Source organism: Apteryx rowi, unplaced genomic scaffold, assembly GCF_003343035.1.
Source record: "Apteryx rowi isolate R43461 unplaced genomic scaffold, aptRow1 scaffold_725, whole genome shotgun sequence".
In the NCBI taxonomy this organism is placed as follows: Eukaryota; Metazoa; Chordata; class Aves; order Apterygiformes; family Apterygidae; genus Apteryx; species Apteryx rowi.
This window is the reverse complement of record NW_020451011.1, coordinates 5,177-20,505: the sequence shown is the minus strand read 5'-3', so window position 1 is coordinate 20,505 and position 15,329 is coordinate 5,177. Positions and strand designations below refer to the sequence as shown.

Below are 15,329 nucleotides of genomic sequence, written 5' to 3'. Positions count from 1 at the left end.
AATACCTCCACACAGGCTCTGAACACCTCCATGTTGAATAGGACTCTGTGAAAGTGCTAGGTTCAGCCAGAGATCAGACTTCCAGGTGTTCAAGACAGGAACAGCCTCTTGTCATGTCTCAGTATCTAACACAGGTGTCCTGCTAGGATATCAGGGTGCTAAAATAACACAGTAATAATACACTTGAACTAAACTTCTGAAGTATAAAGCTGCATATAAATCCCTTCCCTATTTGTATTTTTCTGTATTATATTCAGAGGAACTTACTTTGCTTGCCTAACTTACCCTAGGTATCTTACACTGTTCTCCATTGCCTTATTCTGGAATGCTGACAACATCATTTTAGGATTTGGTGCCAATGCTAGCACATTTCAAACCTTCAACTCATTCAGTTCATGTTTCACCCTCACAGGAGGCTAGCTATTTACTTCTATCCTCTAAGGAAGCTCACAGCATGAATGACAAAATGTCAGGAATAATTAGAAAAGTTAGTTTTTATGCCCCCAAAGAACAAAATGTCTTCTTTGTCCTCTCAGGCAGGGTGTTGTTTTTCTTAAAAAACAACAAAAGCAATGGCCTTTGGCATCCGTCAAATAAATTCTAGCCTGCATATCATTTAGAGGCTGCTTGTATTTATTCCTGCATCTTGCTCCATTTGTTTCCTCTCTGTTTCTTGACATTACCTTCAGTGACCTTTGAAGTCATAGCCTACTGCAATAGTGGTAGCAGAGCAGCTGCTCAATTCAAAGCRCCTATTTCCTTCCCTATGGAATTCACCTACAACTTTCACTATTCCAGACTATTCAGCAACCTTACGGTTTAGCAGCTCAGAAAATACTCTTCCCAGTCTCTTCCAACTCTTCTCTCTTTACCATCTCCAGATGAGTTTTATTTCTGTGAAGCAACTGGTATGAACTACTAACCACTGGCATTTGACATTCCTATCTAGGATCAGAAATAAATTACAATTCCACACAGATGGTTAAGCATAATTCATGACATAAGCACAGCTACTTCTGGATGCAACATATCAAGGAAAACATCTCAGTGCCATACCCTTTTGCTAATTGCTACTGTCTTCAAGTCTAGATTAGAAGCACAATCTTTTTAAAAGTAAACAGCAACTGAAAAAAYGCAGTTACCTAGTAAGGATATAATTTATTTCAAAGCCACAATCCATCCACCAAGATGCATTGTGGAGCCAGTAGTTTGTTGCACATCTGCCTTCAAGTGCTGACATGCTTTGACAATACTGCCACTGATTTTGATTTTTAAAGCTGAGAAGAGACTGGATGTTCACCTCCACCATCTGTCAATGCAGCAGACGAATAGTACGTTTCACAGAGGCAAAGTTAACATAACTGTTGTACTTCAAACCACTGGGAATGCTGTAAGCTGAGGCATGCATTCTCATCAGAGATACAATGACTGTATAAACTGCACTGACAACAAGGGTTTGTCTCTATGGTGACATGCATAAAAATTAAATAAACTAATTCTGTTAGTACAGAGTGAATCCGTTAAGCTATAGAGAAATTCTTTGGTAGATGCATTCACTTGTGGATTTTTAGCCTCAGAAATCCATACTCTGAGTTTGCAAAAAAATTAAGAGCCATTATCTGAAAGAAGTCTTCTTTTTGATAGTCTGAAGTCCTTTCTGGGCATCCGGAGAAAATAAACTCCTAGAAAACTCCTGTCACAGTCTCTACTGGCCACCTCTGTCTCTTTTATCAATACAAAAGATAATCCGCAAAACTTAACAGAATAAGAGAGTTTGCAAACTAACAGATTCTTTYAAGGTAATCTCTCCAAAATCTGAAAAAATTCAAGTCCCAATTAGCAGCAGTACAGAAGCTGTTGAAGTTAATTCACAGAGACAGATTTAACTTTCTGCCAAATTCAGCGTAATTTCCACAGTTTTCACTCCTTATTTCAGAATTTTTGAAGTTTCACACCTCACACCACTTTTCATACATTTGTATGCTTTTGGTGTCATCTGTGATTTTGCTAAAAATGATGTTTGGATAAATACTTATACTGTGCTGCAGAAGAAAGCATAGAGTAGTTTACAGCCTGAAAAATTCAAAACATGAGAGTAACTCCTCCTCATCTGAGGACTCCCACTGAAGCTAGGGTGATTAACTGAGTGCAACATAGCCTGCAGAATGGCCAGTCCTTTGGTACCTGACAGGCATACAGAAAGCTCTGACTCTACATACACAACTCTTAAACGCACACCTCAACCTCCTATACCGCCTTACAGTCAACTCTTCAAAAGATCATCTTGTCCCTTCTTCTGCCCCTAAGTAGAACCAGCTCTACCTACATGATCAATTCCTCTTTGTCTACTCTTAAAAAAAGAAAGGCTCCCTATGACTGGGACTGCACCATTTTTCCAAACAATCTATTCCAGTATTTCCTAATGTTAGCTATGCTTTTTCCCCAATATCTAATTCACGTCTTTTTTGCTGGGGTTGCCATTCATTTCTTCTCCATCTGCAACAGGAACAATGTAGTATTTACAAGGTCTATTACATATGCTTTGGGGGAAAGTGTGAATAGGACAATTCTTCCATACAGATAACCTTTGCAGCTGAAATCTCTTTCACTGAGCAGATCACTGGGCTTTCCTTGCAAAATTCTTCTCTTTCTATAGCTTCTTCCACTCAAGAAAAGTAACAAAAACTTAGAACTCTCGAACTCTTTGAAACTTGAAACTCTTTTTACTCAGTGTTGTAATTATGAAACGCATATTTTCCATATGTATTTGCCATAGGGGAAAAAAGAGAAAAACTATTGAAAGATATTTATACAAAAAGAACATCAACGAAGGATTCAGACTACAAAACTGTAAGTTTATAAAAACTCACACAAAACATTCCCAGCTCTTCCTCTGGCTGCCTAAATTTACATATCTTCTGTGCTGTTCTAATTTACATTTATTTGGGCTGTACAACTGCATTATTTTAGAGTCCAGTTCCTTTGTTAGTACTCTGAAGCCTTTACATTTATTCAGTTCCAGCTTGYTCTCAAAGGAAACTGGCTGTTTATGTCAGTAAATGTATTCAGTAAATGTAAATCTGGGTGAGAAACGGAATAGTTGGGCATAATGTTGTATAAGTTCAGCATAACCATTCCCTCTGCTGTCTAAATTTAAGCTTTTTCTTCCTCCTCATGGGATTCACAATCATAATATTTATAGATAAATAAGGATAGAGCCTATGGAAATAGTTCTAAAGCTTTTGATAGCTCACAGTAACCAGCGGTAAATTCAGCACACTGTGTAGTATAGTCTTATTGCAATCAGTTCTTTTGCTGCCTAGGAACTATAACCAAGTACTAGAGCTCTTCCATTTTTTTCTTGAACACACAACACATTCAAAACACAGGGAGAAAGTAGAGTTCTCTGAATTGGATTGCCAGAGATCTGCTCCCAGTCCTCGAAGACCTCCTGTGGGACCTGAGACCAATCACCTGATATTCTGCTCTGCAGTACCCCAAGACATACTAGTTCCTTTCCTTTCCCATTAGGCTGTCCTGTCTACTTAAATAGTAAGGAAGAGAACTCTCTTCTTTGGTGGACTAAGTGTTTCAGATTTATAGATTAGGACAACAGAAAAGATCACTGTAACAAACTGGTTTGGCCTTTCATGTAAAAGACAGCCTGAAATTCATTCTTGTTTGAAGTGAATGATACCTTTAAAACTGCAACAAACTCCATTTACACTAATGAAGAATCCACCTTTCTCTAGGTAAAATGACCAAATGGTTGATTATTCTCCTCCATGTTAAAAAGCTGTCCCTGTTTCAAGTATGAATTTGTGTGGCTCAGATGTCCAACCTCTGGGTCTTGTTATGCCTTTGTCTGCCTGACCAAACATAGCTCACCTCAATACAAATGCAAGTAATAAATGATAATGTGCTATCTAAACAGCATACCTCCTTAACTGCACCCCAGGACAGCTCAACATTACCTTACTGGAGCAAGCTGACACGTAAAGCTTTTGGCAGCACGTGTGCTATGAAACAGCTGTTGTGACACCCCTTTTAAGTGCCCTCTCTCGTGCACCATATGGCCGTGTCCACTGACTGGTACTGCAGGGCCATGACCCAGCTCTCATCACTCCCTGTCCTCTCTGGGGAAGCTAGACACTGAGTGATAATTTCACACAGACTTCACACTCCATCAACAGGAAGAACAGCCCACTGCAGTGAAAGGAGGGATGCAGAGCTTATCCACATTACAACACTCTGCCCCTGTCCCTGTCAGAAAACTCTGTGGAGGGTGGCAGGGAAGGTACAGCATATATATTTTTCTTTTAGTATTGCTCTGTCGCTCCTCTAAACTGACAACAGCGTTGTCCTCCCCGCATAACTGGGCTTACACTAGGAGTTTTGTCAGCACAACTATGGCAGTTACAGGTGGTTTTTTATTTTTCCCCTCTCTTTTTTTCTTATAGTCCCAGAGGACAAAGCAAAACACAGAGCAGATCTACTCTCCTGCTGACTTAAAGGGCTTCGTAAGTACAAAAATTGAATTTGTGACCTTGTGACAGGGTAGCAAACTAAGATGGAAGAAGAAAGTCTTTCATAGGCTCAAGTCACAAAACTATGTAGTATCAGCCAGGTTAACATAGAAGCAGCATTAACTCTGACCAATGCATAAAAAGAATAGAAATTTATTTTGAGCCACAGGGAACTAGAAAGTTGTGTTTCTAAGGGAAAATCCCACAAACATGTAAGTTCAAGGAAGAACATCTGATATCAGCAATTTTCATTCTCTGCAAAGGTACAAAACACTCATTTAAATTCTCTGTCCACTGTTACTAAGTCATTAGAAAAACTAATTTACATCAGGATGAGGCCTAAACCGCAAAGCCTGCGCGTACAGTACTATACATCATGGACACAGTGGATTTTGGGCAAAGAAAGAGGAGCTAACTGGACGGCACTCTCCCTAACAGCAGGAATATGCCAGCACCCTAAAACGACAGGATTGCAGATAATGCTCTTTATTCTACTTTGAAGCTAGTGAAAGTCATTAGACCAGTTTGAAGATCGATCTTGTAGCAGCAACCTTTCAGGACCACTGCTGTTGAAAGTCTGGAAAGCCAAACACTAAGTTGCTCTTAAAAATTTCCTCAGTATTGCTTTATTATTATTATTTAAATCATGCTCCCTTTTGGGGAACTTGAAAGATAAACTTCCAATTGYAGCAGAAAGTGGTGATGGGGAGTCAGACATTTTCATAACATAATTAGATCATTTCTAGTGTACTCAAGTCCAGCGATCATGAAATGAGGTGGGCCTTAAGTAGTCCAACTGTCCAAACAGCAGATTCTTAGGTACCTAACTCTCAARCTACCCTCCTTAATATCTTTTTTGTTCTTGACTCACAGCATAACCACCTAAGCAGTATTTTGCTATGAAGTATAACTGTTAACTGTGCAGGTAAAGTGTTCCAGAAGGGGGCACAGTCTACATTTACAAAGCTGCTGTGCTTTACACTGCTTATTTCCAAAAGTGAAAGTATTGCCTGTGTTAAAGTGTCTGCATTAGATGCTTTTGGTTACACAGTTAAGACAGACAAAGAACTTGAGGCGTGTGAGCATTACTGACATGCAGGTCAAACTCTGTTGTACAGACCTTGCCTCAGCCTTCAGGATTTTCCTAYACATAAAACTCTCACCAAGAATGCAAAGTCTCAGAATGGAGTACTTGGAGACCAACTCCGCATTTGTGCAGCTGCTCTGTGACACAAATCAACCTCAGTAAAGTTTCAAGTGATTTAAGTGGCACCACCTGCTAACAACTGCCTAGGTGCGGTTACAACCTAGCATCTTTTTAAGTCATCCTGAAGTACAGGAGTTTCAGCCTAGGCTCAGACCTGTGCTGTACTTCAGCGTTTTGCTTGCCACAGCTAGATCAGCTATGAGCATTAACCAAMCAAACAAACAAACAACAACAACAAAAAGCAAACCCTGCCCCAAAACAAAGCCACAACTCGCACAATAGCCCCCAGATTTGACTGACATATCAGTCCTGCTCTGCTACAGAAGCAAAATAGTGCTTTCATTTATACATACTTATGTAACATATATAAGAGAGTTTGGGGGGAAGGGGGGTCAGGGAGGAACACCTCTCTTGACAGCCTTTGCCAGGCCTCCACCAGGCAGGTCCACAAACAGACTTAAACTGACACTGTGACAGAGGCCAAAGTTTTTCTAGATGAGATACAACTCTTGAAGCCCAATACTTTGAAACATCAGCCTTTCTTTTAGAGCAAAGCTAACTCAAAACTAGTCTCCTTGCAAAAGATGCACAGACAACTTTTACCACCAAAGCCACTACACATGTCTGTCAAAAACTGTGTTCACTAAAAAAAAAAAAATCTGAACTACTCCCATATTGCTTTTTGTTGCCCAGGATAATGTTGATCAGATAATTTGGGGGAAAACATAGAAGGAAAAAGAATGGGCTACAGTAAAACAAAGAAGAGATAAAACAAAACCTAAATCAGCAGTCACCAACTACACAATAAATTAATTGTAAGGGGACAGGTTCTGCTCCTGTTGAATTCACTGGCTAGTTTCCCAACTATTTCAATTGGCCTGATAAACATGCCTGTTCCTCTGGCTTCTATCCTGCCAGAGAGTAGGGCTGGCAGACAATCCATCAACACAAGCTACAAAGAATCAACACTACCACTGAGAAAATTCAGCTACCRTTCAAAATACAATTCAAACATAGCCACTAGAGGCTCCAGCTGCAACTGAATGCAGGACAAGAGCTTTAATTTAAGAGCAAACCAAAACCTAGTATCTGTATGTACTCTCTGTGTAGAATCTAACTCAACAAATGTTCCTGTAGCAACCACAAATTTTCAATTTCCTAACTTTTTAATTATGCAAAGGCAATGCTGCATGAACACTGTTGTCCGCATTCCTCACATTTAAGGTCAGAGCTGGATGAAAAGGAGGACCTGTTTCCATAAATTATTTGCATGCATTCCAGCACAGTTATAATTTACAGAAAGACAAAAGCCAAAGTTATAAGAATTGATTATCTTTAGCTATGATAAGTGGAGCACTTCAGTAAACATGGAAAGGAACAACTGACAGACTGTTCTTTTCAATTTTAAAATGACTAGCAATAGTTCTAGGTTAGTTAATATTGCTGGACACACTGCAAACTCACATCTATTTGCAGAGATCAGAGATGGGGAAGGCTGTAAAACGTACCACAGGCAGGTGTACACGTGAGTGGTCTTTCTTGCTGATTTGCTATATTTCATACTGGGTAAGATCTGTTACTGGAGTTCTTTCCCTCCTTTTTTAAACCATGTTCTTCATCATTGTTTAGAGCAGCACAGACTTTTATTATGTCACACACAAACAACTTTTTCAAATGCCTAACTAGTAATTTTTTCTGGAGTAAGTCACTAGTTAACAGTACTGTTCTTAAAGGGCCTAATTTTAGATCCACACCTAATAAACTTACGAGATGTGAAATCCCTTGAAGATTGGCTCATGAACAGAAGCTGCTAGCCTGTTTGCTTGTTGCTAGGTGTTTTGTTTTCTGTGTTTTTGGAGGAGTTTTGTGGGGKTTTTTTGTTTTGTTTTTTAAGAGATTGATTTCAGGTTTTACGCTAGATCCTGCCATTTTCTGCATAGATTAAGATTTGACTAAAGTCTTCAGATGTTCAAATCTAAAACAGATTGACAAGTATATGTTTAGGATTTATTATTTTGGACCTTGAAAAACTTGAAGTCTATGTGTACTATGTTTTCTCCTGTGTAAATAAGCTGCCTCATTTCTTTGCTTCATATTCAACGTGTTCATAAATCAGACTTGCATCAGTTTTGCAAAACAGAAAGAATCTCCTCTGTTGTTTTTCATTTCCAGAAAGGAACCTAGCTCAAATATATATATATATATATATATATTTGTGTATATATATATACACACACACACATATACATACACACACACACAGATTTGAGATAATATTAAAGATGCTGTGAAACTACTAAAATATCTTAAGAGCTGACCTGAGACACGTAAGGAAAATGCAGTAAACAAAAAATATTAGTCCAGACTTTTCTGTGACTTCTGGTCCTTTCTTAGGATTAATAATGTCTTGTTCTTCAAACATATCTTTAAATGGTTTCCAGCAGTCCTGCACAAGTGTAATAGGACACAAAAACCTTGAACATTTTGGCATCTAGAACAAGTATATTTCCCACCTCCTTATCTGTATGGAAAGTCACTGGGAAAAAGGACTACAAGGTGTGTTAAGAGGCCAGCTAGTTCATTTCCCAGTTTTAAGGCTGGACTTGCTACACCTAAGTGACTCCTCACAGAAGTCAGGGTAGTCTGCTATTGGAAGCCTCCATTGATGGGAAATTCCAAGCCTTTCCAAAAGGAGTTTATTCCAGTGCTTCATTATCTGTGCAAGCTATAATGAAGGTGAGTTTTCATCTCAGAAGCTCCAATGACATTATTGCTCTTATACTTTGTTCTTTTTAGTATCACCTCAGCCCCCTCTGTCACTCTATTTCCATCTGACAAAGTCAACCATTCGCTATTTTTGGCCACAAGATATGGAACTTTTTGCAGCACTGATACCACATGAGATGAGAATTCTGCCATTCATGCAAACAAACAGCAATTGACTTGGTTATCAACTTATTTCAAAAGATGTGCATGCACATAAATAAATAAATGTATATTTGTCTTCCTACTAGCTCAAATTACTAAAGGTGGTTTGCTGCCCATTCCAAATAATACACCTGCATATAAAACATTAAAAAAGGGGAGGGAAAAAAAAAAAGAAAGGAAAGAAAAATCCTAATCAAAAGGCAAAGAAGTCCAAAAGATACCAGCACATGAAAGCAAAGATTAATAGAAAGTGGTAAGGTTAACAGTGATGACTTCTGCTAAATACCTTCTATGATACTTCACTCATAAGTGTTCCTGTAAGTAATCTATACAAAAACATTTATAGACCAGTAACAACCACTAATCCAGCATAGCTGATCAGTGAGTAGCAGGGTATGAGGCTGAATGCTTACAGCTACCTCAGAAACTAGCAGAGGCATCCCCAAGTAAGTCTACTAAACAAACAGTTACTTGTTATATTAAATGAAGAGCAGGAGCAGGTCAGCAACATTCACATAAACCAAATTGTTTTTAAACATGCTTTAATTAACACAGTAGAACAGTATAACAGAGGTATGAAAGTGCTTGCTAATTTCATTGAGGAATTGCTGAACTAGTCTTAAAGGACTGTCATCCCTGGAAACATTTTTCAGTAAGATTCAGTGAGATTAGGTGAGCTCAATCACAGCTTTTGAATGATCTGATTCGCCTAAAACTTTACTAGTSTGACCCAACAGCAATCACAGAAAAACTATAAAATTGTGAAGCTATCCAATAATTTGTGATTCTGTCATTTTCTATATGCTTTTAGTGTTCAACAGCTAGCAGAGAGAATCAGGTTGATTTCCTAACCCCATAACCGTCTTGATTACTACTACAGAATTTTGTATATTATTCTGCAAGATAACACATCATAGAGATCATGCAGGACTCTAGTGAAGGGGCACTTAGATGGTTATTGATGCTCCTGCTGGACCACCTATTCTATGGACTGGAGGTCATTCATTGAGGGATAAATATGTCACTGTTTTATGTTTAAATTTCAATCTTAATTGTCAGCGAAAAAGGAACTTTAAGAAGGGGAATTTGAGCCCCAGGCACTTAAAATGGAACATGGTGATATAACTCTTTCAGAGGTAACTTGTGGACAGTCAGCAACATTTCTAGGAGAAGACATATAGTCAAACAACAGACAATTAAGCTTGCGGAATGATGGAAGAGCATTCACAGCGTATTGTTGCTTCCTCTTGTTCTCTTTCCCTTAAATTCAATGCAGAGTTTTATAGTGCCTTTACACAAAGAGACAACTATACACTTTCACATAATTCTGAAGCAGTCTTTGTCCTATCTCTGTGGCTCCATCGCTCACGACACATAGATGACCTTGCTTCAGTGAAATGAAGCTACAGCTTGAAAGCATCAGAAGGGGAAGAAAAAAAAATAGAGAAAATAGAATTTAATTACAAAAAAAAAGTTGAATTTACAGGCAGATCACCTAGAGATATTCCAAAAGTTACAAAGCCTTGATCAGCATAACTGGATTTGATTCCAGATGGCAATGGCACACTGAAAACCAATTAATTTGGTTTGACATAAATACCTAAATAAGATTCAGAGAGTATTCTAGCCAGGAAAATAAATCTACAAAGATGCTGAATAATTTCTTGATATATTCCTGTACTTTTGAGAAAGTATGTATAATGTTATGTTTCCACAAACACCAAAGGAACAAACAGGCAAGAGACAGTTTCACTGCTGTCTACCTCGTGGCTTTTACAGCCTGCAGCTGACTCAAAAGCATCCCTCTGGACCACAGTATGTCAGAAGCTGTCTTCCCCACTTCTCTTTAGAAGGTGTGGTGCTATCACAGGAGTATAGGCAGCTATGAAAGAACTAGCCAGGTACCAGTGTTGAGTAACTTGGCTCTCGTAGTAGAGAGCCTCCCAAGCAGWAATTGCAGCATCATAGACATATACTTTGCATTCTTGCCACTGCCTCATACTTTTGCTCCTACTATTTCTTTCATCTTCTTCCATGGATGCACACCTCTTGATACCCAGTCAAGCCCTATTCATTTCATATTCCTAAGTGATCCCCAAAATGCCATACTCCGTGCAGTTGCACGTGCCTCACTGGTCCTCAAAACCAGAGCCAAAGAAAGGCCAAATTTCAAGGTGAACTGTCAATTTGCTGATCCATCCAGATATACTTAAAAGGGCTGTCTTGAAGAAATCACAAAACCTCATGAAGCTTAAGAAGAGAAAATGAAAAATGGCAAGCTCATCCTCTTCTCAGCAGACCAAATATCACCCACTAGCTCCCAATGAAGCATAGTTCATGAGCACATTTTGTCACAGGACTGGGGAGGAGAAAAGGAGATGGAAAGGGGAACCAACACTCACAAATAGCACATGCTCCTTGTCTGTCATAAGAAGCTCAGCTCCCATGAGCCCTCTGTGAGCCACAGAACAGAGCAGAAGGACCAGATAAGTTTCTGCTTTTCAGTCCCTCCTCCTCAACAAGACAAGACACTCCTGGGCCCCTTTGGTCTTGGGTTATAAGYCAAGGAAGATATCCTCCTTCTGCATATCACTCCACTTGATAAAACCAATAATAAGCTGCATTTTAAGGACTCTGCAAGGCAAAAAGGCATGAATTATGTTTGGAGACGTACAAGAATCCAGCCATATTTTGGAACACAATGTAAAAAGTTCCCTGTTACAAAACATGGCTTAGTAAGCAGAGCTGGCATTCTGCACTACTAAAAAATTCCAAGTGGCATTCAGAGGTAACCTTCCTAAAGCATGCAGCAGTGTTTCCACTGTTAAGCAGTCAAAAGCATGGTATACGCAGCTCTTAAAATTCATGGTATTATAAAAAAAAATATATATATATATATATAGAAACACTTGTCCCCCCACATAAATGCCTGCAGCACAATCTGGGACAAGCAGCAGGTGGTAACGACAGTGCAAGAAAAGGATATAAACAGCAGCAGGGAAATGGCTAGTCCATCAAAGGATGCTCCAGAAGAAACACAGCCCCTCTTTTAATGATTCACAGACTGTAGTGTGACAACATCTACCATCAGCCTTCTACAACTGCGTCACAGCCTCGCCCTGCAAAGCTTCTGCCCAGCCCTTTCACAGCAGCACACACGGCTTCAGTGGGGACTTCTGTGAGCTTCTGTGATTTCATTTCATGAGGAAATGAAAATATATTTGTTTCAGCATTCAGTACTCAAATTTAGAGCTCAATCCTGCTTTTAAATTCTAACTCATTATCCATTCTAAACTATGTTAAGCAAATCAACACAATTCTGAAGTGCACAGCACAGCTTTCTGTCTGTAGCCCASTGATTTTAAACTGCTCTCCAGCTGTTTGACTGAATAATGCTCAAAATCTCTGAGGCTCTGACTGTATTAGTTTAGCACAGCAGTTCTCAAATTTCTACTACTCGGGCCTCAATCAGGTACCATATAGGCTGGTGCAAAATCCAATATCTAAATAAGAACTCACACTAACTACACTGATTAAAATTACAGAGGTGCATGTGACCCTGAAATTCAAAATCAGGCACCTAATATTAGGTTCCTACACCCATAAGTATTTATTCTATTCTTGTAAATGTCAGCATTGTAATTTCTGAACATCCAAAAAAAGAAAAATAACTAATAACTGCCACACATAGCTGGTAAGCCTTTTACACTCCTTCCTACAGTTCGCCACTGTCTTTGCACAGGGTTTCAGAAAGTGACCAGAAATGTTATATACAGCGTGCACCCCCCTGAAGGTCTGCAGTAATTCAAAGTCCTTTCAAGAGTTTATTCTGTAACCTCAGATCTAATCTCTAAGATGTGTCATGATCTACATAAATTTTATTATTTAGATGCTTAAATACATATCCCTTTGAAGCTAACAAAGGTAACAACTACTGGCATGTCTTCAAGAAGAATTTAGAAACCCCATTTTATCTACCCAGCTTTGAAAACCTTAACTGTGAGTTCCAAAAGTGGGCTATCAGATTTTAAACTGCAAAATTGCCAAGTAAGTCTGTTCAGCCTTGCATACCTTGAGCAGGCTACACTGATTTGAAATGCTGGTAATGATGCCTATAATGATGCAGATGTGGGCTTTAGATGCAGTACCACAGTGCATTTCATATGCACACTATCCCGTATAATCAAGTTGAATCGTCTACTTGCACTGGCCATTTGTTTAGACGCAGCAAACTTCTTGCAACCCAGCTGAAGCCTCTGCTCTGACAAGGCTGTGGGTCATCTGAAAACAGTAAATAAAGATACCAAGTCTTCAAACTCCAACCAGACATAACTGGGGGGTGGGGACATATGGTAGTCTCACCAACACACAAATGCCTGTGAAAAGCAACTATCTTAGAATACAGGATACAGAAGAACAGATGATACCTGTTCTTCCCCAAAAAAAAGCCCCAAAAACAAATGAACAAAAACCCTTATACAATGTTAATACATATTTCTAGTAGAAACATCTTGCATACAACTTTACCTATTAATAGGTTTGAACATATCCTGATTTGAATCAGTGAAAAAACTTCTAAAATTTAGAGCAAAGCACAATTAAAAGAAATGCTGGGAAATATTTAAATATGCTCTTAATTAAACTGATAGGTGTAAAAATGTACCTAAATGGTAAAAGTGTATATTTTCGATAAACTCTCCCCTTCCTCRATCTCTTTTTACTAGTAAATAAATAACAACACATACCTGACCACAGCAGCTTAAGTAAGTCACTGTGTGCCACAACAGAGCAGAAAAGAGCAATGAAAGTTAAAATTCAGCCATCATACCAACTAACTTTTATGTAACTTTAAAAATCACCTTATAGAAAAATGTTTACTATTATAAAGGGATCATACCGAATAGCAAGTTGTGTCCTACTGAATTTAATACTGCACAAACACAGTGAAGAGGTGCCTATTCCAAAGAGTTTACAAGCTACTTACATAAACCTGTGTTTATTACATGTGTTCTATCCTTATATACAGATGGTGGGATTAGTGATACAGATTCATAATCACGCTTGCCTCTCAGGTCTCAAAAAAAGTAAACAAAAATAGAATACACAAGAAGAGCTTAAGAATAGGAAAAATTAAAAAACTAAAAGCTTTGCCTTGCAGAATTGAAGAGGTAGGCCAGATACATATGGTGGGTTCAAAGAACAGAGGAAAGGCATGGCTCGCAGGTAGCATATTTCAAGCCCCATCAAGAAATAAGAACGCCAGTCCACAGATTCCCCAGACAAAAAAATAAACTTTACTGGAGTAACCCAAGAAACTGTGCCAACTTAAGTGAAGGTATCAATTAAACCTGAAGGGGTTTAAATGGTAGTAAACTACATAAAAATTTCAGCTTGGGTATGGCATACTTCTGTTTTGCTGATTTACAGGAATGGTACTGCTGCTTAGCTGATASAAGCAGCCCCTCAAAACAAAACGCCCAGACAGGAGTTTGCATTGTTTTCATTTAAGTGTTTTAAAAACAAGCACAGTGGTTTAATTACAAAAGTTGAACCTGTTATTGCACATCAGTTGGGCCAGGGTAAACAACAACAGATGCACTCATCCTGCTGCCGACCATGCAGTACCACATGATACCTGGCAAAATAAACTTCAAATGTATGCCAGGTATGGGACATAGTAAATGTCAAGTGTATGCCCATGTATTCRGTTAAGCCGATACAACTTCCTTATGTAAAGAATTCTTGAGGTCTGTTTTTGAAATGGTAAGTTACAATGGTTTAACAACAAAAGAAGGGGGGGATTAGGCAAACCTAGGCACACCTGCTATCTCAGCTTAGTTTAAACTTTTCCAGGTCGTAAGTCGTGTTGAAGGAGGACCTGCCTCTCTCAGACTAGAGGCGTGCCCCCCTAGCTGGGTTGCACCCGCTTTCACAGCGCTTTTCAGGGGGCGCGCCGCAGCTCCCCGCCCGCCCGCCCGCCCGCGGCGGCGCCGCCGCCAGGTGTCACCTCCCCCGCCGAAGCGCTGCGAGCCCCCGCCGCACCCCGCCAGGTCAGGCGGCCATTGGCCGTTGCGGCCGTTGGCGCCGCTCCGCGGGGAGCGCCGCGCGCACGGAGGTACCGTACCCGCGGGCAGGAGGCAGTCCAGCGGCGTAAACACGCGCTCCATGGCCCCTCACTGCGCTGCTTGGGACACAAAAACAGGAGAAAAAAGGAAAAGAAAAAAAAAGCACAGAGAGAAGGGCTCGTTAGGAGGGTGCGGAGCTGGCGGCGCGCCGCCCCCGGGGGTCAGAGCGGCCCCTTTCACCCCTCCCCGGGGCTGCGGCAACAGCGCCCGCCCGCGCGAAGGCGGGGTGATGCCGCTGCTGCGCTACCTGCGGGCCGGCGCCGGGGGGGTGCGGAGGGAGGGCTGGCGGAGAGCCGGCGGAATCGATCGCCGCTGCGATCCGTTGCTCGGCGGTGGATTCAGCAGCGGGAAGGGGGGGAGGGGCAGCGGCGCTGCTGCGGCGGTTGGTGACGCGTCGCGGCAGCCGTTGGGGCGCGCGCCGCCTCCTGCCCCGGGCTCACCCCCGAGGAGAGACGCGCTTAGCGGGCGGTGGCTGCCGCCGGCCCTGGGAGCTGCTGCGCCGCTGGTACAGCTTGCTGTGTTGCTCCCCTGGGGCACTTCGGG

At 40.6% G+C, this 15,329-nt stretch overlaps 1 protein-coding gene across 7 annotated transcripts in view; it reads right to left on the bottom strand.

Annotated features, from left to right (window-relative positions):
• TPK1 (thiamin pyrophosphokinase 1) overlaps window positions 1-15,118 on the bottom strand; it is a 319,620-nt gene extending 304,502 nt beyond the window's left edge. For 6 of the 7 annotated variants that reach the window (XR_003257018.1, XM_026087615.1, XM_026087617.1 and 3 more), the window contains exons 1-2: window positions 15,034-15,118; window positions 14,786-14,842 (exon numbers count right to left, since the gene is read on the bottom strand). Coding sequence is in view for 5 of the 7 variants with exons in the window: in XM_026087615.1 (XP_025943400.1) it covers window positions 14,786-14,828 (43 nt within the window). In the remaining 2 variants the exon portion in view is untranslated. The remainder of the gene's footprint in view (window positions 1-14,785; window positions 14,843-15,033) is intronic. The other variant, XM_026087616.1, reaches the window with a different exon arrangement.
• Between the last annotated feature and the right edge of the window lie 211 nt (window positions 15,119-15,329).